General features: G+C 36.4%; 1 protein-coding gene across 1 annotated transcript in view; it reads left to right on the top strand.

The window, feature by feature from the left end:
* Positions 1-3,213: 3,213 nt before the first annotated feature.
* LOC111044938 overlaps positions 3,214-21,793 on the top strand; it is a 105,458-nt gene continuing 86,878 nt past the window's right edge. The window contains exons 1-6 of the mRNA XM_039431924.1: positions 3,214-3,294; positions 5,331-5,388; positions 7,696-7,978; positions 9,882-10,104; positions 16,169-16,268; positions 19,308-19,521. Of these exons, the coding sequence (XP_039287858.1) occupies positions 7,703-7,978; positions 9,882-10,104; positions 16,169-16,268; positions 19,308-19,521 (813 nt within the window). The 5' untranslated portion in view covers positions 3,214-3,294; positions 5,331-5,388; positions 7,696-7,702. The remainder of the gene's footprint in view (positions 3,295-5,330; positions 5,389-7,695; positions 7,979-9,881; positions 10,105-16,168; positions 16,269-19,307; positions 19,522-21,793) is intronic.

The following is a 21,793-nucleotide window of genomic DNA, read 5'->3' as shown; positions in this document are numbered from 1 at the left end:
TGTGTGTGTGTGTGTGTGTGTGTGTGTGTGTGTGTGTGTGTGTGTGTGTGTGTGTGTGTGTGTGTGTGTGTGTATGAGTGTATGTGCGTATCTCATCTCCCAGTTAACGGAATGACTTGAAATTTGGAACTTGAGGTCCTTACAATATAAGGATCCGACACGAACAATTTAGATCAAATACAATTCAATATGGCGGCTAAGATGGCGAAAATGTTGTCAAAAACTGGGTTTTTCGCGATTTTCTCGAAAACGGCTCTAACGATTTTGATTAAATCCGTACCTGAAATAGTTATTGATAAGCTCTATCACCTGCCATAAGTCCCATATCTGTAAAAATTCCAGGAGCTCCACCCAATCTATGCAAAGTTTGATTTTAAACTCCCAATTATCAGGGTACAGATACAATTTCAAAAAAAAAATCCAAGTGGAAAAGATTGTGCATGAAAATCTCTACAATTGATGTACAGTAACATTTTCACATAAAATTGAAAATAAGCTCGAAATTCGAGAAAATGCTATTATTTCAATTGCAAACTGTTGGCAACTGTTGATTCTAAATCATTCACTATGAAGAGATAGCAGACTTCGTGTGTCTGCAGCGCTATTGTCCTGTCACCAGCTGGCTTGGATCTTTGAATATAGTAGACTTGAGATGTGCGTGAACACTAGCTTCAGGTGATAAATTATCATAACGGCAAGGAAAGTTGTGTGAGTGCGCCACACCAGATTATTGACCGAAGCGAAGCAGAAGTCTTAGTTTGGACTCGATCGGCTTTTGTCTGTTTGTCTGTTTGTTTGTTTGTTTGTTTGTACCGCAGTTACAGTCGCAGTTATTGTCCGATTTAGATGAAATTTGGTATGCAAGCTCTTTGAAGCAAGGCACAGAAACGTATGTGTAACGATTTTTGGTAAGACCTCCGGTTTTTTTGTAATATTTAAAAAACCGTAGAATAACCTCAAAAGTATCTCCGAAGATACAGCAACTCATGTTCCTACTTTTTCGCAACCACTGTTACAAGGGCATGATGTCCAAGGCGGATAGAGTGTAGTTTATCACACCGTGGGACCCAGGTTCAAATCTCGTTCTGACCAGGTTCTTTTTGCAGACGATACTAATTGTTTTATATTATTCTAATAATGTATCATTATGACTGTATATAATAATAATATTGAATCATCTTATTATTATTAAATTGATTTATCAAATTAATTGGATGAATAATTTTTGAAAAATATACAAATCAAATCAAATAATTTTTATTTTGACAGTATAGCATAATACATACAATGAATAAAATGAGACACGTTTGAATTAACAATAATGAATGAATACTAAAATTTGTTTAAGATAATCTCGGAAATAATAGGCCTAATAGAAAGTCAAAATAAAATACATTCAATCTTAAATACATTCAATGGAGAAAATAATAGATGACATGGCTAAATCTTCACAATTATAATATACTGTACTTACTGGCCCTTCTCATTAGATTGAGAGTTGAATTCATGAGCGAGGTCTACTGTTCGCAGAACTACTAGTATTATTAATATTATTGATTCAAGTGATTCACTCTACAATGTAAACTCAAAGTGATAAAAGTGTGAACTCCATCCCGTCCTGATGTAGGATAGAAATGATTTTGTTCTACATAAAAAAGACTCTAATGAGTCATCTTGCTTTCCTCAGTTCTCACTATCATGTAGGAAGGATACAGCAAATTGAAGGTAGGACATCAAATGAAAAAGTTACTTCTAATCTTGAGAACATTTATAGAAATAGTATGTTCAATTTTAATATTATTCCTAAGTATTTTTTCATTTAAATAATATCCTCTCCCTCTATAATGAGCCCTTCTTCATCTCCACACACTGTTACTGAACATGTAATTGAGGAGGAACAATTGCAAAAATGCATGAAAATGATTTTTGCCAATCCCGGGATCAGTCCCGGGATCCCAGGATTGATATTGGATAATCCCGAAATTCCGGGATTTGAAATCAGCCCCGGGATTGACATTCCTACTTGGAAACTTCATAAACTCAGATGGTACCTCCAAAAAAGAGATCAGTGGACAGGCAAGACAGGCACTACGGTACAGAAATCAAAGAAATCAAACTCAATGCTTTAGTCAGAATGTATAACAAATGAAAAAATTCAAATTAACTATCCAATAGTGAGAAACAATTTGTTGTATGACTAAGAAATGGCAAAAAGAGATAGACATAGAGAGAGAATTAATGCAGTTGAGATGAATTTCTTGTTGAGGAGTTGTCATGACAAGAATGGATAGGATGAGAAAATTGGATGTCAGAAACATAATTATTGGTAAATTACAAAAACAATAGAAATGATTCAAAAAAGGAGCCTTGTATTGTTAGGGCATATGCCACGGATGTCAAATGAGAGTTGGTCAGCAAAAATTGGAATCCACTACGTCTAAGAAAAAGAGGTAGACCATCCAAATCATGGACAGGAAAGGTACTTAATAATATGATGGAAAGGAATGTGAATGAGAGATACTGGATTATTAGTAGGAAAGGCAGATGTGAGAAACGGCCAAGGGAAACTCGCTCATGCATACTCGTTTATCATATTATTATCCATTGTAAAGCAAGTGGGCTACTCTTCATTAAAATGCTATGAGAAGAAAAGAAAGAAAAAATAAGGTGAACCTATTTTTGTATTAAACTTTACTATTTCAGTCACAGTTTGAATAATCCCACTTATCCAAGTTTCATCCATCACAGCTTCTATCCAAATATGAATTATCTCTATCTAATTGTGACTCAATTTTCTAAAATACTAATGAAATGTTACATCATCATTCAAACAGTACTTTTGTGTGTTAAGTGGGAAAAGCGTGCGTATTGCCAATGGCTGTCAATACTTTGTCATTTTCCAGGTAACTCCATTCAATGTGACAAAAGCAGAACCGCAAATGAGACCTTCCAGTGTTGGAGGCTCCAAATTGTGTTGAAAGTTGACCAAGGCGGGTGCAGGGCGCACCAGCTGTGCTGTAAAGGTTTCACTACGGAGCCAAAATAACCGCATTATAGCACTCGCATTTTAAAGGCAAACGCTCAAAGTCTATCCACTATGAAAGCGTTTGAGAATCATTATGATTGAATAACTTTGTGACGTGCCTCGCCGATTTCATACACGCAACAATTTCGACGAGTCTGCTGCTACTCTTGCAGGCTACCAAACTTTGTGGATAACTCAATCTCAGCGAACTCATCAGACAGGTCGGCGAAAATTAAAATTGGCATACCTCCAAGAGACTTGATATAATAGTAAGTGATCGTTTGAGTTCATTAATGACAAAGAAAATTGAAGTATTTGACTATGATTCAAAAGCATATAAAATAGCATGTGAAATATTTTGAGCAAAGAGAAATTGTTGATAATCTTTGAAGGAGATATCACTGTTATTCTAAAACTAATTTCATTCTCATCGTTTCATTGTTGGAAGAAATCAGTGATCTTATTGAATGAGAATGAAATAAACTTTTTGAACTTTTGGAATAAAACATCACAAAAGAGTTCCTCTTGAGAATATTAGTATCAATATTAATACAAATATTATGAATATTATTAATAATTTCAGAACATGGATAATATTAATATTATCAGTTGTATAGAAAAGTATTGGTAAATAATAAATAATGAGTTGAGATTCATGCGCCTGCTTTTACCTTCGTGAGGTTGACTACTTGAAGAGATGTCTCTTCTAAAAAACTAGTGACCCCCTGGGTTGAGCCCCCTGGGCTCATGAGCTGTTGTATTGATCATTGAAATCCGCAACTTGTAATACTACATAATTATATACTATAGTATATAACTAATTATACTGGGTTGGTGAAAGTTATTATGGAAACAGCTAAATAAGTCTCTTGAATGTAACTTATGTTATGACAGTAGGTTCGATGGGGACCTATTCAAATTGGAAAAGACTACTTCAATACTTTTGTCCGCCATCTTGGATCCGCCATATGGATCCAAATGCATTTTAATACTAGCTTCATTTCCGATCCGACTTAATTTTTTACTTTCCTTGCCCTATTACCATAGGTAAGGAAAGTATTCCAATTCCCTATTACCATAGGTAAGGAAAGTATTGCTTTCCGAAAAAAATTAAGGTACCCCAATTTCTAAATTTCCATACGTTTCAAGGTCCCCTGAGTCCAAAAAAGCGGTTTTTGGGTATTGGTCTGTGTGTGTGTGTGTGTGTGTGTGTGTGTGTGTGTGTGTGTGTGTGTGTGTGTGTGTGTGTGTGTGTGTGTGTGTGTGTGTGTGTGTGTGTGTGTGTGTGTGTGTGTGTGTGTGTGTGTGTGTGTGAGTGTATGTGCGTCTGTGTACACGATATCTCATCTCCCAATCAACGGAATGACTTGAAATTTGGAACTTAAGGTCCTTCCCCTATAAGGATCCGACACGAACAATTTCGATCAAACGCAATTCAAGATGGCGGCTAAAATGGCGAAAATGTTGTCAAAAACAGGGTTTTTCGCGATTTTCTCGAAAATGGCTCCAACGATTTTGATCAAATTCATACCTAAAATAGTCACTGTTAAGCTCTATCAACTGTCACAAGTCCCATATCTGTAAAAATTTCAAGAGCTCCGCCTCATCTAGGTAAGGTTTGATTTTAGATTCCCAATTATCAGTCTTCAGATACAATTTAAACAAAAAAATTAAGTGGAAAAGATTCAGCATGAAAATCTCTACAATTTATGTTCAGTAACATTTCTCCCAAAATTGAAAATAAGCTCGAAATGCGAGAGAATAAGATTATTCAATTGCAAACTGTTGGCAACTGTTGATTCTATTAAATCATTCACTATGAAGAGATAGCAGACTTCGTGTGTCTGCAGCGCTATTGTCCTGTCACCAGCTGTCTCAGATCTTAGAATAGTAGATTTTATATGCGCGGGAACAGTAGCGTCAGTTGATAAATTTTCATAACGGCAAGGAAAGTTGTGTGAGTGCGCCACACCAGATTTTTTCAAATGAGATCGTGGTCATCATGTGATACATGATTTCAAAACAGTATTTAAAAATAAAATTGATGGCGAAACCCGCACAGCTCACGTTGGCATCATCCTCAGAAAATATAACCTATTGAGTCTTGGATTGGAAATCATAAATCGACTTATCAATTTTTCTCAGTAACCGACCTTTTAAATGGTTCGGCATCATAAGGAAGTAAAGGAAAAAATGGAGTCTCTGCGCTTTTTCACTAGCAGAATCATAGTTCTGGGGGAAGAGGCGCGGAGTTTAGTCGATAAAGCCACTACTCCGTTGCTAAGGGTTTGTTTGTACTTTGCAGGTCACACAGAACCTATCTCTATCATCATCATTATCATCATGAAGTGATAATTACACAAGTAAGTTCAAATAGGATGAATAAAAAATACAATAGAATTTGCTAAAAGAAACGTATGAGTTTGGAATAAGATTTAAGCTGAATAACAATTCAACATAAACCTGCAGTATTATCACTATATCAAGAACATAAACGTGCTCTTATTTGTCTTTTACTCCTTGCTATTATGCATATAATAATTATTATAATCCTCATAAATCTTCATGGTACTCTTAAAACTCATACGATTCAGTTCAATTAATTTATGTTACAGTACTGTAGTTAGATCATTATACTTTAGAAGTGCAAACCATTTGAACTTATACAATTCAATAGGATTTTACAGTATTGTTGAATTATATTCCTACTCAAGAACAATAATTATTCTCATAGTTGAAATTATAATACCCATAGCATGAATTTATACTTTCTTTTCTCTAAGGTACAAGTTTGTTATCCTTTATTGTTCATCAATCTCATGAATCTTTGAAAGCTATATGAACTCTACTACATTTTTAGTTAAAATTGCAATGATGGTAGCCAACCTCCATTATGGAGAAGGTACCTGAAGGAGAAGAATACATTTTCAGATTGAAATCCTTTAACTTTGTTCATTGTATAGATTAATATTTAACTCTACATGTAACAAACCAATAAATTTCATCACAATTTATTCGAACAATACAAAAAGAGACGGTATCGTATTCATTCATTCTCTGGAAAACTTAATATCTTGCTAATTCGAAATATTCGTTTTCATCAACAGAGACAATTATCCAGGTGAACCTTTTAAGAGCAGGCAGACAAACAATCTCCAGTGAAGCCAATAACAAACCTTTTTCCACTTAAATCTCTTTCGCGTTCATTGAACGTGAATATTTCAATTAGTTTCCTTTGTGATGGAAGAATGCAATAATGTATCCAGGTTCTCTTCCAGTCAACAGAATATTGCTATTTGTTCATAAGGATTCCAATTTTCGTTTAGAGGACTCAATTCTCATATTATATGGGAATAATATTTCCATTCAATGCATGGAAAAGGACAATTTAATTGAAAATCGGTGAAGTAGAAATTTATATTGATAATCTAGTAAGAAACGTTCTATATTGTATGTGACTCCTTATCGTGAATTTGTCAAAGTGAACAGAAATCTTGAATGGATGAATTGAATTTGAGTTTTCTATTTGATTTGAGCAGACCTGAGTTACTCTCCCACATGCTTCAGACGTACTGGATAAAACAAATCGTTATTAAAACCATTTTATTCAAATTCAATATTCCAGTTACTGTTTTGTACGTTTCTCATTATTGAACACTTTTCCTTATTATATTAAATTGAGATAAGACAAAAGAAAAATGTTATTTAAGTCTTCAAAGTCATTAATAACAGTCAACATCTTACAACATATTAGTATCTCACAATATTTTTAATATAATAATATTTAACCTCTTACCGATGAGAGATCTTCTACTCCATTAAGTATCCGAGCAAATGATTTTCAACTTGAATTTTAAAAATCACTTTTGAAGTGAAAATGCACTTACTTTTGTAGTGACGATCGTTTCGACCTGTTGTTGGTCATCATCAGACTGTGGGAATTAACTCAGATGACAAGGCTATGTGTGGTAAGGGATGAAGGTGGTGGAATAGGTTGTGGTGGGGGTTGGGTTGGTGGATACTTAGTGAGGCGGTAATTTTGAACTATGGATTATTTTGTCAAAGAGTGTGTGGGAAGAGAAATTTATTTGATCATTTAGGAGACTGTTGGGAAACTGTTTTGTGTGGTTGTTAATTTCGTATTGTTCCAATACATTGAGTTTTCTGTTTTTTTTTTTTGTGAGATATGGAGTATTTCAAGATTGGTGGCGATGTCGGTGTATGTGTGGTCTGATGTCTATACACACACTCTTTGACAAAATAATCCATAGTTCAAAATTACCGCCTCACTAAGTATCCACCAACCCAACCCCCACCACTATCTATTCCACCACCTTCATCCCTTACCACACATAGCCTTGTCATCTGAGTAAATTCCCACAGTCTGATGATGACCAACAACAGGTCGAAACGATCGTCACTACAAAAGTAAGTGCATTTTCACTTCAAAAGTGATTTTTTAAATTCAAGTTTAATTTTAACAGTGAAAAAGTATGGATATACTAACAACAAAATGATTTTCATGCAATGCCTCTGCCTCTTTTAATACAGAAGAAAAGTTTCAGCTAGACATTACAAAAATTTACTCTGATTCATATACTCTTTCAAATTCTTCATTTTTGAATTCATTTTCTTGAACCAAATTATTTTACCAGAAATTTCAATTCCAGTATAGAAATGGGCAACTTATTGAGCGGAGGAGCTAATCTGAACGCTGGATCAGTACTTGACAGGGTGATATCACAAGGGAGTACGGAAGATGAGTGTCTACTGTACAGGTTGGCCAACTACAGGAATGGTGGCGAGCTTATCGACGCATACAACGTGGGAGGCCAGACTGAGGTCGAGAAACTCATAAAAGAGCAATTTGGTGTGCTCATGTACAAAGATGGTAAAGGACAAGTGATCAACCGGTCAGAATACTTGAGATGGAAATTTCGTGATACGAAACAGGTGAGTTTGATAAAGAAAATCCTATGATGTAACTTGGTCCAATGGTTAGTCGTATGTTTAGGTATGTTAGGCAATAGGGGGAGGGGCACGGCGTCCAAAGTCGAGGCGACATCGAGGAGATGTTCATACAAACAAGTATCAACCAATACATTATTCAAATTTCTCTCAAGAATGGGAACCTACAGGCAGAAATTTGGAATAACAATTTTTTTATTGGTGGCCTGAAGGGTTAATAATTGAACCAAAAATCATTATTTGAAAAGTAATTCCATGAAGATTACTTTTGGAGTAGTTTTTGCAAGGCTTTGAGTCAACCTTTGGATTTTCCTTACGTTTGAAAAGAGAGGAAGATTCAACTCAAGTTGGGACTCTTTCTTTTCTTCATGAAGGTTTTATATTTTAACAAGAAATGCAATATAACAAAATAATATAATTAAAATGGCAAAATAGCATTCATAACCTTTCTACATGAAAATAATGAAAAAAGAATCGAGAAAGCTGTTTTATGGTGAATCAATACAAAAAACCTTATCACCCTTATCAGTAATGCCCCATTATAATATATTTTCATGGCGTTCGAGCACATCCCCACTGGCTCCATTGGCACATAGCATTCGATAAGCTATTTGGGTAGGGGAGCTACTAACAATTCATCTGAGTGAGATCATTATCAGAGAAATTATTATTGTAACATTTTTTTCACATGTAGAAGGAAAATTCCTGTTCTGAAATCAGTCAGCGAAGGAGAATTTGAAACTCCATAATTCAGATTATTCCATTCATTTTCTTTTGATCAATTGCAACTGTAGCCCAGTCAACGAAGTGTTATAGAGGGAAAAGTTTGGAAGACAATTTTTGACCTCGCAGTTCTTTCTAGGGTAGTGAGGAGGTAAACATATCAAAAGTCCCCATCCCTACCCACTGTGCTAAGGGGGTGGGGGTGGTTCAAAGGTACCATTTTTTGGTTTCTCGCATATAACTCGAAAACTATGTATTTTACAGACATGACTATTCTATAAGAAATTGAAGCTTGCATAATTTCCTATAATATTGATCTGAAAACTTCTCCTATACCTATGTCACTTTTAGAGATATCCGCTCTAAAAGATGTGACATTTTTGAAAAAAAAACACATTTTCCCTCAATTTTTTGCTATTTTTGCTCTTATAACTTTTTGAATATCGATGGGAAAAACCCATGCTGATCATGAGCTTATAGAGCATCGAATTCCCTTCAATTTGATGTATAATTTCATAAGTTTACGCACATCCCCACGACTGTTGCAGCAGCTTCAGTGTTGAGTGTGAGAGCTTCAGTTATGCAAAAATAGACCAATTTACAAAGGAATTTTGAGAGAATGTTTTGAACACAATTTTTGACTTTGCAGCTTTATTGGGACCAGTTAGGGGGTGATAGAGCGTATATCTCGAAAACTGTTGGAGATATCACAGATAACCACAGAACAAATATTGTAGAGAATTTATCAAGCTTCATTTCTGAATAGCTAGTCATGTCGGTTGAACGCATTTTTCTCAAGATATGAGCGTGTAAGCAAAACATTGAAAAATGTGTTTTTTCAAAAATGTCATATATTTTAGAGCGGATATCTCGAAAAGTGACAGAGATATAGGAGAAGTTGTAAGATCAATATTATAGGAAATTATGCAAGCTTCAATTTCTTATAGAATAGTCATGTCTGTAAAATGCATAGTTTTCGAGTTATATGCGAGAAGCCAAAAAATGGTACCGTTGAATCACCCCCACCCCCTTAGCACAGGGGTAGGGGTGAGGACTTTTGATATGTTTACCTCCTCACTACCCTAAAAACAACTGCGGGGTCAGAAATTGTCTTCCAAACTATTCCCTCTTTACCCTTTTTTGAGCATTCATTGCCGATTTCCAGGTGAGACTTCCAATTGAAGCCTCTCTGAGTCCCCATGATCCTCTGGCAAAGTGGGAGGATCACGATGCCTGTTGGCAGATGCAGTACAGGGGCTCATTGGGTGAAACGCTCCTTCATGTTCTCATCATTTGTGACACCAAACTTCACACTCGATTGGCTAGAACTCTGCTCAAGTGCTTCCCAAACTTGGCGATGGATGTTGTTGAAGGAGAAGAGTATTTAGGTAAGAGTTTATCATGAATCTATTGGATAATTATTATGACATGGATGTTGTCGAAGGAAAAGAGTATTAAGGTAAGAGTTTATAATGAATCTATTGAATAATTATCATGACATGGATGTTGTCGAAGGAAAAGAGTATTAAGGTAAGAGTTTATAATGAATCTATTGGATAATTATTATGACATGGATGTTGTCGAAGGAAAAGAGTATTAAGGTGAGAGTTTATAATGAATCTATTGGATAATTATTATGACACACACAGTGAACATTGCAAGGAACACTCAGTTCATCTGGATACAGTTTTGAAGAGTTCAAAATGCGTCAGACACGAATAGTGAACTCTATTAGTTTTGAGGATTTTAGTCACTGATGTATCAGTAACAGAGCCCCATCCCCTGAATGCCATAAGTCACTGATGTATCAGTAACAGAGCCTCATTCCCTGAATGTCATAAGTCACTGATGTATCAGTAACAGAGCCCCATCCCCTGAATGTCATAAGTCACTGATGTATCAGTAACAGAGCCCCATCCCCTGAATGTCATAAGTCACTGATGTATCAGTAACAGAGCCCCATCCCCTGAATGTCATAAGTCACTGATGTATCAGTAACAGAGCCCCATCCCCTGAATGTCATAAGTCACTGATGTATCAGTAACAGAGCCCCATCCCCTGAATGTCATAAGTCACTGATGTATCAGTAACAGAGCCCCATCCCCTGAATGTCATAAGTCACTGATGTATCAGTAACAGAGCCCCATCCCCTGAATGTCATAAGTCATGATGTATCAGTAACAGAGCCCCATCCCCTGAATGTCATAAGTCACTGATGTATCAGTAACAGAGCCCCATCCCCTGAATGTCATAAGTCACTGATGTATCAGTAACAGAGCCCCATCCCCTGAATGTCATAAGTCACTGATGTATCAGTAACAGAGCCCCATCCCCTGAATGTCATAAGTCATGATGTATCAGTAACAGAGCCCCATCCCCTGAATGTCATAAGTCACTGATGTATCAGTAACAGAGCCCCATCCCCTGAATGTCATAAGTCACTGATGTATCAGTAACAGAGCCCCATCCCCTGAATGTCATAAGTCACTGATGTATCAGTAACAGAGCCCCATCCCCTGAATGTCATAAGTCATGATGTATCAGTAACAGAGCCCCATCCCCTGAATGTCATAAGTCACTGATGTATCAGTAACAGAGCCCCATCCCCTGAATGTCATAAGTCACTGATGTATCAGTAACAGAGCCCCATCCCCTGAATGTCATAAGTCACTGATGTATCAGTAACAGAGCCCCATCCCCTGAATGTCATAAGTCACTGATGTATCAGTAACAGAGCCCCATTCCTGAATGTCATAAGTCACTGATGTATCAGTAACAGAGCCCCATCCCCTGAATGCCATAAGTCACTGATGTATCAGTAACAGAGCCTCATTCCCTGAATGTCATAAGTCACTGATGTATCAGTAACAGAGCCCCATCCCCTGAATGTCATAAGTCACTGATGTATCAGTAACAGAGCCTCATCCCTGAATGTCATAAGTCACTGATGTATCAGTAACAGAGCCCCATCCCCTGAATGCCATAAGTCACTGATGTATCAGTACAGAGCCCCATCCCCTGAAGTCATAAGTCACTGATGTATCAGTAACAGAGCCCCATCCCCTGAAGTCATAAGTCACTGATGTATCAGTAACAGAGCCCCATCCCCTGAACGTCATAAGTCACTGATGTATCAGTAACAGAACCTCACCCTGTTATGATATCATAACTCATTCAAATTCAAATTCATTCTATTGAGCCAAAAAAGAACATACAGGCCAAGTCAAAACATAAAAATAGACAGAATAAGTTCTTAGCTGTTTTTAGTGAGAATTTGTGTGTATTTATGGCTGTAAAATTTTATACGATAACTTTATCAATTAATGTTCAGTGATAATTAAGTGTAATATTTTACTTTCGTTTTGTGTTTTAATTCTTCTGAATTTGAAATTTGCATCTTATATTTATTTTTGGACGAAAATTGAGCTTGTACTATTTACAGTAGAGACATAACCTATTTTTATGGACATGTAACATTATCAAAATTTTGGAATGGAATAGTTTTGGGCTAAGCCTGTTGTTCCTACCCAATCATATTATTTTATATGATTTGTAATATTGTATCCACGAATAAATAAATAAATAAATAGCAATGTAAAATAAAAAAATTCAAGCATATAACAATGGTAAGAATAAATTTATAAAACAACAGCAGAGTTCAAGTGTCATCATTCAGAAACTCATCCACACTATAGTAAGCCCTATTCACTAAGTATGCATAGAGTTCTCTTTTAAAATTTATTGATGGGGCTTATAAACATTTTGGTAACTTTTTAAACAGTCTCAAACCAATTACACTAGGACTTTTGTCAGAGAATCTCAATCTGTGGTGATTAACAAATGGGTCCCCATTGCCACGAGTAGAATAACCATGAACATCAAAATTCTTTTTCAATGATTCATTCTTATTAGCAATGTATAATACTACTCTGTAAATGAAAATACATGGAAAAGTGAGTAATTGTAGTTCTTTGAATGCATTCTTGCACGATTGATTGTAATCCAGGTTTCAACATGAAATATCAATTTCCAAATCAATGTAGATAACATTATTTCAATGGGGGTTGAGCTATGGTATTATGCTATGTTATGTTAGAAGGGACGGATTCAAGGATCCAAAGGTTCAAAGAACCCCACATGTCAACCAGAGCTTATTGTGTGTCCCAAGTATGGTAGTTGCACAAACCAATACCTGTGTCTTCTGTAAGCTCCAGGAGTTTCTCCCTATACTAACATTACATCCATCACCTGGATGCTTGCAGCCAAACAAAGCCCTTCTTCTTGCCCCTAGTCTTTCGCAATCCTGTGTGATATGCTTGGCAGTCTCTTCATACTGATTGGTCCTCGTGAACTACATGAGTTCCACTCCTGGCCTTTTTTTAGGTCCTTCCGCTGAGGAAGAGGTCGCCAAATTGCCTCTAGGGAGCTAGGCCACCCTCGACTAAGCCTCTTGACCCACATTTGTGCCTCTAGTCTCACCCATCTCTGGTCTCTTGGTTTTTTTTTGTCACTCGGAAATTTTGCAGGGTCAAAAGCTTCACCTCTCCCAAGGAGTTTTGCATATATGACCGCCCTTCTTTGAGAAGTGATGAGGTTTGGTCTCTTCACCCGCAAACAGCTCGGTTGCTTTATTGCATCCTCAGGCATTCCTGCAGATTCCTGCTTTTCTGGACTTCTGAGAAGCTCATCCTCCCTCTCCAGTTGAGATGGTGTGATTGAGTGTACGTCATCCATGTCATGATCAGTAGAAGCCTTCTCAATGTTGATAGCCTCTACATAAGAGTGCAACCTCTACATAAGAGAAACCTCATGTGTTTCTGAAGCATCCATTTCAGATTGAGGCACCTGCCCTGATGGGGCAGATCCCGATGGGTTTGAAGGCAAGGCAACTTCTGGAGTTGCCTAGGGATTTGGTTTGTTCATGTGGTTTCCATGAACAGCTAGGGGAGTGGAGTCTACCCAGACGAGCCCCGCATATCCAGGAAGGGCTAAATACTACAGGAGGGTGCCTGGTATCCTGCAGGCACCGTTAACCTAGCGCCGCAGTGCAGGATGGTTTCTCACAGCTTGGCGTTGTTGTCATTTGAGATGGGTGTCTGGCTTGGAAGTGTTTCGGCCGCATTGCAGGATGACTGTTAACAGTTGCCGGAAGATCAACAGCTGGGTTTTTTTCGTTATTTTTCGTGATAGAGAAATTCTGATTGCAGATTCGTTCTCAGCGACCCCAAGTTTAGCCTGAAGGCTCAGAATGTCAACAATATTTATAAATAATTAATAATCATCATGAAAAATCATTAATATGGTAGTACACTACGTTTCTGGAAACTTTTTACTGGTGACTGGAGTTATTATTGACACACAAAAATAAAAATAGTCGTGAGAAAGAAAACTGCTGATGAACGCGAATAAGACCGTCACTCCATTGTTCTATTGTCTCGGCTGCTTGGCTGAGCCTGGCTGGAGGGATCAAATAACCGACTGGTTTGATCTTTCGTCTGTCCACCAGGCGGAACTACGCCGACCATTGCTGGGTGGAAGATGTTACTGCGGCCGCTCGCATTCCCACCAACGCTGCTATTATTTGCTGTCTCAGCGCCTAGTCCGAGTCAGACAAGCATCCAGCCTGCACTGCGGAGCTAGGTTTAGAGACACCATATAAAAGCACCGCCTAGCAGCACAGTCCACATCACACCTTGGGTTAGCCTAATAAGAAGTAAGAATATGGCGAAGGAAGGCCGACAGGTAGAAAAAGAAAGAAAGAATAGCACAGAGCTAAGTCAATGGAAAAAGTGCCTTTCTAGAAATGAAAGGCTCCAAAGCATATTAAGAAGGAGAAGAAGGGTTTAGAAAGAAGGGCTTAGGGAAGGGGTCCCTTTCAGTCGCCCACTACGACAAGCAGGGATACTGTGGTTCTATTCTGGTTTTCAACAAATTCTTGAGTACTATGTTCGACTCGAAGATCCCAAAGATCAGCCCACAGGGGTTGAGCTAAGACTTATCTTCTCCATTAAATTGGAATCATACCCTCCATTTATACTTGTTGTATGATTATACCTTTTCATTGTAAGATTACTTGATTTATTCCAGACTTGAAAGCTGGATAATTAACATTTGTATTTATCAATTTTTGGAAATATTCTACTTGGAGAAACAATTCACTTGATCAAAACTTGTAAAGGGTGTCCGTAGTGTTTGTTGATGACCACTAGTTTTCAATTGAGTTGAAATATATGAATGAAATATTCAACATAGAAGGGGTTTCTCAGGCATGCAAGTGAATACTGCAGTATAACACAGTTTAGTTCTTGAAGATTTTATTCTCGTTACAGAATTTAATCTGACGAAGACCTTCAATCCTGAGCTGAAGCTAAAATTGCAGTTCAAAGGTTATTAGGAGAAAATGAATATCAATCTTATCACTAACAAAGATAAAATCCTATGGCAGTCCATAGAATGCAAGTAATTTTCAAGATTCATCACTTGCAGTCGTCCAAAAGAGGAATTGATTATTCAAATAAGGTTAGCGTGGATGGACTTGGACAGTGCAATACATCACTGTTGACAGGTTAATGCTCCTTACTTCTCTCCACCCCTCCCCACACCCACCCAGCTCGTAATGAAAAATGATCCAAATCCGTTACTCAATTTTATATTTGCGACGAACTTCCACTAGATTAACTTATTTGCTTCGTACAGGAGAAAAAATGTATATGAGTCACTCCTGGTGATACAAAATTATTTTTTTTAAATTTAGCACTTAATGGTCGAGGAAAGGACAATATTAAATTCAATTCAGTGACATCAAAATGCCAATAAATAAATTTGATCTGGTTTCTCAGTGACTGAGAAAATGTTTTCCATTGACAATAAATTGTTAAGAAATTTTGTTTCTAACAGATGGTAGCAATTAAACTATTATTGTTCCAACTATGAATATATATATATAGACAACTATGTAACATATAGTTGATATTATCAACTATAGTATGATATTATGATAGTATGATATTATCATATACATTGTTGAGCATAAATGGATTTAAAAAAATTAATTGAAAAATCATTAGCTTAAAAATGGAGGGTAAATTCAAATTGATGTTTTATATTCTCCGAATAACAAACAATTGAAGTCAAGATGGAAAGCTGAACTGACTTAACTGGATATACAACACTGTGCTGGAAGGAAAAATACTGAAAATTATTCTCCCAGGCTACTGAATAAGCCAACTTGAAAAGTTGTATGCTATCATGGAGTGAAGAAACAAGAATTATTTGTATTTTCTATTTCTCGTTGTTTCTATTTTCTGTGAAGCTATGATGTGATTTTATCGCATAAGTGTTTGATTGTGTCTATGTATCATATATTCAATTTTATTTTTAATGAATGACGGTATTTTATAAAAAATATTTTTGTTTGTGAATAAATTCTATTCTATTGTGAATCGGTTGCAGGAGCCAGTGCTCTTCATCTGGCCATAGCATACTTCAACAATGAACTTGTCCAGGAACTAGTGGAAGCAGGTGCCAATGTCATGCAAAGAGCTATAGGCAAGTTCTTATTTTAAAACAGGAAGTTACTATACGAACAGAAATGAATATCAATATGAGTATTATCAGTAAAATAATTTAAAACAGACAATTATCATAGTTCAACTACTTCATTAATGTGGGGTGTATGCACACAGAGAGTAGTCAGTCGTTCCAAGCTCTGCGGTTCTTTCTATGTACAGAATGGCAACAGTCAAATACAAGCGGTTTATTGTCCATATAAAATAACTTCCAACTTGTGGAGCAGAGAAATGGAGGGAGATCAGCCAATTACAGTGATGAATAGAATCATAGAAACAAACGCTAATTTGTCGATTAGATTCAGTCGACTCTGTGCTTTCAGAGAGGAAACTACTTATGCAGATCATGAGCAGTATAAAGGTGCGTACAGATATACGCACCGCGAACATGAGCAATTCACTTTTAATCAGCTGATTATATCTGCATTTTTATAGAAACGGTGAGATACATATATAAAAAGCTTGGCATCAGCTGATTAAAAGTGAATTGCTTGTGTTCGCGGCGCGTAAATCTGTACGCACCTTAACACTCACTAATGACTAACAGAACGCTGGACGCTTTAGCAAGGCAACATCGCTGCCGCTGTACTTTTCTCTGTTCCGCATATCCCTCCAAGTCGGAAGTTATTTTGTATGGACTATAGTTGGATTTCTAAATTGAAGATGAATTGAAGAAAAACAAGATAATATCAGACATGAAACTTGTAAACGTAGCTACAGTTTCAATTAGAAATACGATAAGCGTTTTTCTCTCCTACTATTTCAATAATTAACTCCATTATTTTACTAACTGATGTGGAACTCTGCACGCCTGAACGCTCTCTGTGAGCACACTTCTCTAGAGACACGACACACAACCTTAGGCTTCTTTCTAAATGAAAGGCTGAAAAGACATAACTTCACTAATCATGGGTTGCATCTAAATCGATCTGGCAAAGTAATCTTTTGTAATAGATTGGCAGAGCTGATTGAAAGCCGTTTGCAATCCTCTGGTCTAAAAACAGTCAAAAAAACAAATAACGATTTTTTAGTAAATTGGCTCAAAACAGGGAAAGGGAAATAGCTACAAATGCTAGAGATAGAGTAGCACAAGATGGTAAGGTTTTTAGTATTTATCATCAAAATATTCAGTATCTTCGCAACAAAATTGACAGATTAGAAGTATTTCTTAAACAGGAGGATCCTGACTTTGTTATTTTCACAGAGCATGGCTTAAAAATAAAGGAAATAAATCAAGTTAGGATTTCAGGCTATTCACTGAGATCAGAATTTTGTAGAATAGCTCATAGAAGTGGTGGTGTATGTATATTCACTAGCAATGCTAAACATACCCAAACTTATGAACTGGATTTTGTTAAGAGATTTTCTGTTGAGATGGATTTAGAGGTGACGGGACTAAGGTTAAAAATTGATGATCGATTTGAGGTAGCAGTGTTAGGTATCTATAGGTCACCAAATGGAGACTGGCAAAAATTTTGTGAGCTGCTCCATACACTTTTGGAAATTACAACTGTTCGTTTCACAAATGTTATAGTAGTGGGAGATTTCAGTGTGAACCATAGAATATTATTGGAAATACTAAAAACTGTAGGTGTGAATGGTATAGAACTAAAATGGTTTGAATCATATCTCATAGGTAGAGACCAGTGTGTTGAGCTTACCAAGGTGGATGGGAATGAAATAGTAAAAATTAAATCTCAAAAACTGGAGGTCCAGGCTGGAGTACCTCAAGGCTCAATTCTGGGTCCCTTACTGTTTCTGTTGTATGTGAACCAATTACCAAAAGAGTTAAAAGATCACAGAGCTCTGTTGTTTGCTGATGACACATCGCTTATCTTTAACAATTATTTATTAGATAGTCTAGAAATAAATGCTTTTACTGGAGTACAGTCAATTGTCCAATTCTTGAAGCAAAGGCAATTAACAATTAATAGTAAGAAATGTCAATTCCTACAATTCAAAAGTAAATATAATTCAGTAGAGGATAGAGAAATAAATGTGTTTGTAGAGGAAAATGAATTAGACCAAGAAGAGAAAGTAGCATTCTTGGGAATTTTATTGGACAGGAAATTAACATGGCATCCTTACATTGAGAGGATATGTAATAAGATATCATCTGGGGTATTTGTCCCGCGGCAGCTTGCTAGGCTGAATGATAAAAAACTACTGTTAACTGCTTACCATGGACTTTTACTATCTCATATTAGGTATGCTATTTTAGTATGGGGTAATTCATCTCAACAAAATATGGACAGGGTGTTTAAGATTCAAAAGAAGGCACTCAGATGTATAGAGAAAGTGAATAGGTTAGACTCTTGTAGGCCTTTATTTAAAAAGCTTGGTCTATTAACTGTGCCATCTTTGTATGTATATGAAGTTGTAATGCATGTGAAAACGAGTGGTGTGATCCAGAATTCAGATGTTCATGAGTATAATAAGCGAAACAGAGCAGATTATCATATAATGGGTCACAATAGTAGGTTATTTGAACAAAAACCAGATTATATTGGTAGGAAATTTTATAACAAGCTACCTCAAATCATGAAAAGTAATGATGATTTGAAGATTTTCAAAAAACAAATTAAAAAATATTTAGTTGATAGAGCTTTTTATAGTGTACAAGAATTCCTTTCAAACCTAAACTAGGTTGAACTACTTAGTGTTAGAATTATTATGTAATAACATGACTTGTCTTATACTCCATGACTGGAGTCTTTAGGACGTAATCTTAAAAAAAAAAAAAAAAAAAAAGGCTAGAAACACACGATACGATTTATCAGACGAGTTGGCACGGCACGACAGGACAGGGAACTCTCCATTTGGCTTATTCTCGATACGACAACCCAATCAGCCAATCTACCCCAAGTGGAGGTGTGAGTGATGAACCAAGAAAGACAATAGTAACAAGATTTTTTCGGGATTTATTATTTTATTTATTGATACACAGAACACAATTAATTAAAATGAGTTGAGGATTGATGATCGAAGTGGGGAATGATTGGGTTGAGTGTGGTTGCAGGCAGCTTCTTCCTGCCTCGAGACCAGCAGCGGGCGAGGCCAAGCCGGCACACGGACTACGAGGGCCTGGCCTACCTGGGCGAGTTCCCCCTGGCGTGGGCCGCCTGTTGCGCCAACGAGAGTGTCTACAACCTGCTGCTGGACAGTGGCGCCCACCCTGACCACCAGGACTCCTTCGGCAACATGATACTGCACATGGTCGTCGTCTGCGACAAGCTGGTCAATAGCCTATTACATACAAATCAAACATTTTCAATCCATGCTCTAACTTACTTGACACTCATTCAAAATATGACGGAATAGAATAGAGATACGAAACTCCAGGTCCTAAATTCGAGGCTTGTTGAGGTTTGTCAGTAAATGAGTAACCCCCTGGCCACAGTACAATCACGGCTATCAGAGATAGCATGAACTGCTACTCCCCCTACAGTTCAATAGAATGGAATAGACTGCCCTTATTTTTCCTGCACAGCAAAGTTAAGCTAGCTACACACACATCGATTTTAGGACGTACGATTTTTTGCCGTCCTTATCAATATTCTAAAAGATAAAACAGATGTTATCAAACAGATAATGGTTGTCTAGTTCCGTTTAATCTGATAGAAATCATGGAGACGGGAAAAAATCGTACCTCCAAAAATCAATGTGTGTGTAACTAGCTTAAGGGTTATATTAACAGATGATATATGATATCGGAAAATCCTTTATACAGTCACATCAATGATGATGGAAATTCTCAGATAACTCTTTTATTGCTTTGCTTGCCCTATTACCATAGGTAAGGAAAGTATTGTTTTTCCGAAAAAAATATGGTACCCCAATTTCTATACGTTTCAAGAACCCCTGAGTCAAAAAAGTGGTTTTTGGGTATTGGTCTGTATGTGTGTGTGTGTGTATGAGTGTATGTGTGTCTGTGTACACGATATCTCATCTCCTATTTAACGGAATGACTTCAAATTTGGAACTTAAAGTCCTTACAATATAAGGATCAGACACGAACAATTTCGATCAAATGCATCTCAAGATGGTGGCTAAAATGCCGAAAATGTTGTCATAAACAGGGTTTTCGCTATTTTATCGAAAACTGCTTCAACGATTTTGATCAAATTTATACCTAAAATAGTCATTGATAAGCTCTATCAACTGCCACAAGTCTCATATCTGTAAAAATTTCAGGAACTCTGTCCCATCTATGCGAAGTTTGATTTTAGATCCAAATTATCAGGCTTTAGATACAATTTGAACAAACAATCTTAAGTGGAAAAGATTGAGCATGAAAATCTCTACAATTAATGTTCAGTAACATTTTTACCAGAAATTAAAAATAAGCTCGAAATTCGAGAAAATGTGATTATTCAACTGCAAACTGTTGGCAACTGTTTATTCATTCACGAATCATGAATTCATTCATTCTTGAATCATTTACTATGATATGAAGAGATAGCAGACTTCGTGTGTCTCCAGCGTTATTGTCCTGTCACCAGCTGGCTCAGATCTTTGAATAGTAGACTTGAGATGCGCGTGAACACTAGCGTCAGGTGATCAATTTTCATAACGGCAAGGAAAGCTGTATGAGTACACCACACCAGATTGTTTTTGTTATTCTGACGTTATTTTTGTGAATAACGGTTTGCCTGGCTTGGCTGCAGTCGGTAAAGCATGAGTACAAAATTATATGACTCTGGTTGTGGTTCTTAGCATACAACTTAGACAAAATTCTTATAGGCTTTCCCAGGAGCTCCCGCAGTTCACTGATCTTGGACAATTTATATAAATTTCTGGAACGTATTATTTCCAAAGATTTGATTATCAATGCTAAATATCGCTGACTAAGCCAACTTATTCGGTGAAGAATAAAATCGGATGGCAATTTTCTTAATATTTCAATACTGATAATTCGATAAATAAATATGAGGTTGGTCATGCATGGAAGTGGAGAAATAAATAAAGGATACACCATAAAAAATTTGATACATATATTGTACAAGTAAATATCAAAGACCAAATAAATGTAGAAATATATAGAGCAACAAGCACAAATAATAAAAATAAGAACAAATATATCAAAAATAAAAAATCACAGATTGGCTCACTACTTTTTAGTTCTTCAGCACGAAACGTTACCATGTGCTTTTAAATCATTAATCGTATGCATTTATGCATGCTGCTAAGGTATTGACTTGCTGCTGCTTGTCGATTTAAAAATCTCACTGTATATCTCCTTTCCAAAAATAATGAAATATTATCAATTGATAAATCATAAATATATTAATATCTATAGATCTCAGTATATTTCTCAATTATATATATATATATATATATATATATATATATATATATATAATAAAGGTAAAAAGGTAAAATAAACATATTTTATTGGATAAGAGTTGTATCAAATTTATATGTCTAGAGATGCACAGATTAAATCATTGATTTTATTTAGCGATTTGTAAAGATATAATGTAGCTCTTGTTCACTGGATAAATTGATT

Source organism: Nilaparvata lugens, chromosome 7 (assembly GCF_014356525.2).
Source record: "Nilaparvata lugens isolate BPH chromosome 7, ASM1435652v1, whole genome shotgun sequence".
Taxonomy (NCBI): domain Eukaryota; kingdom Metazoa; phylum Arthropoda; class Insecta; order Hemiptera; family Delphacidae; genus Nilaparvata; species Nilaparvata lugens.
The sequence above is the reverse complement of the archived record's forward strand: the minus strand, read 5'-3'. Positions and strand labels throughout refer to the sequence as shown.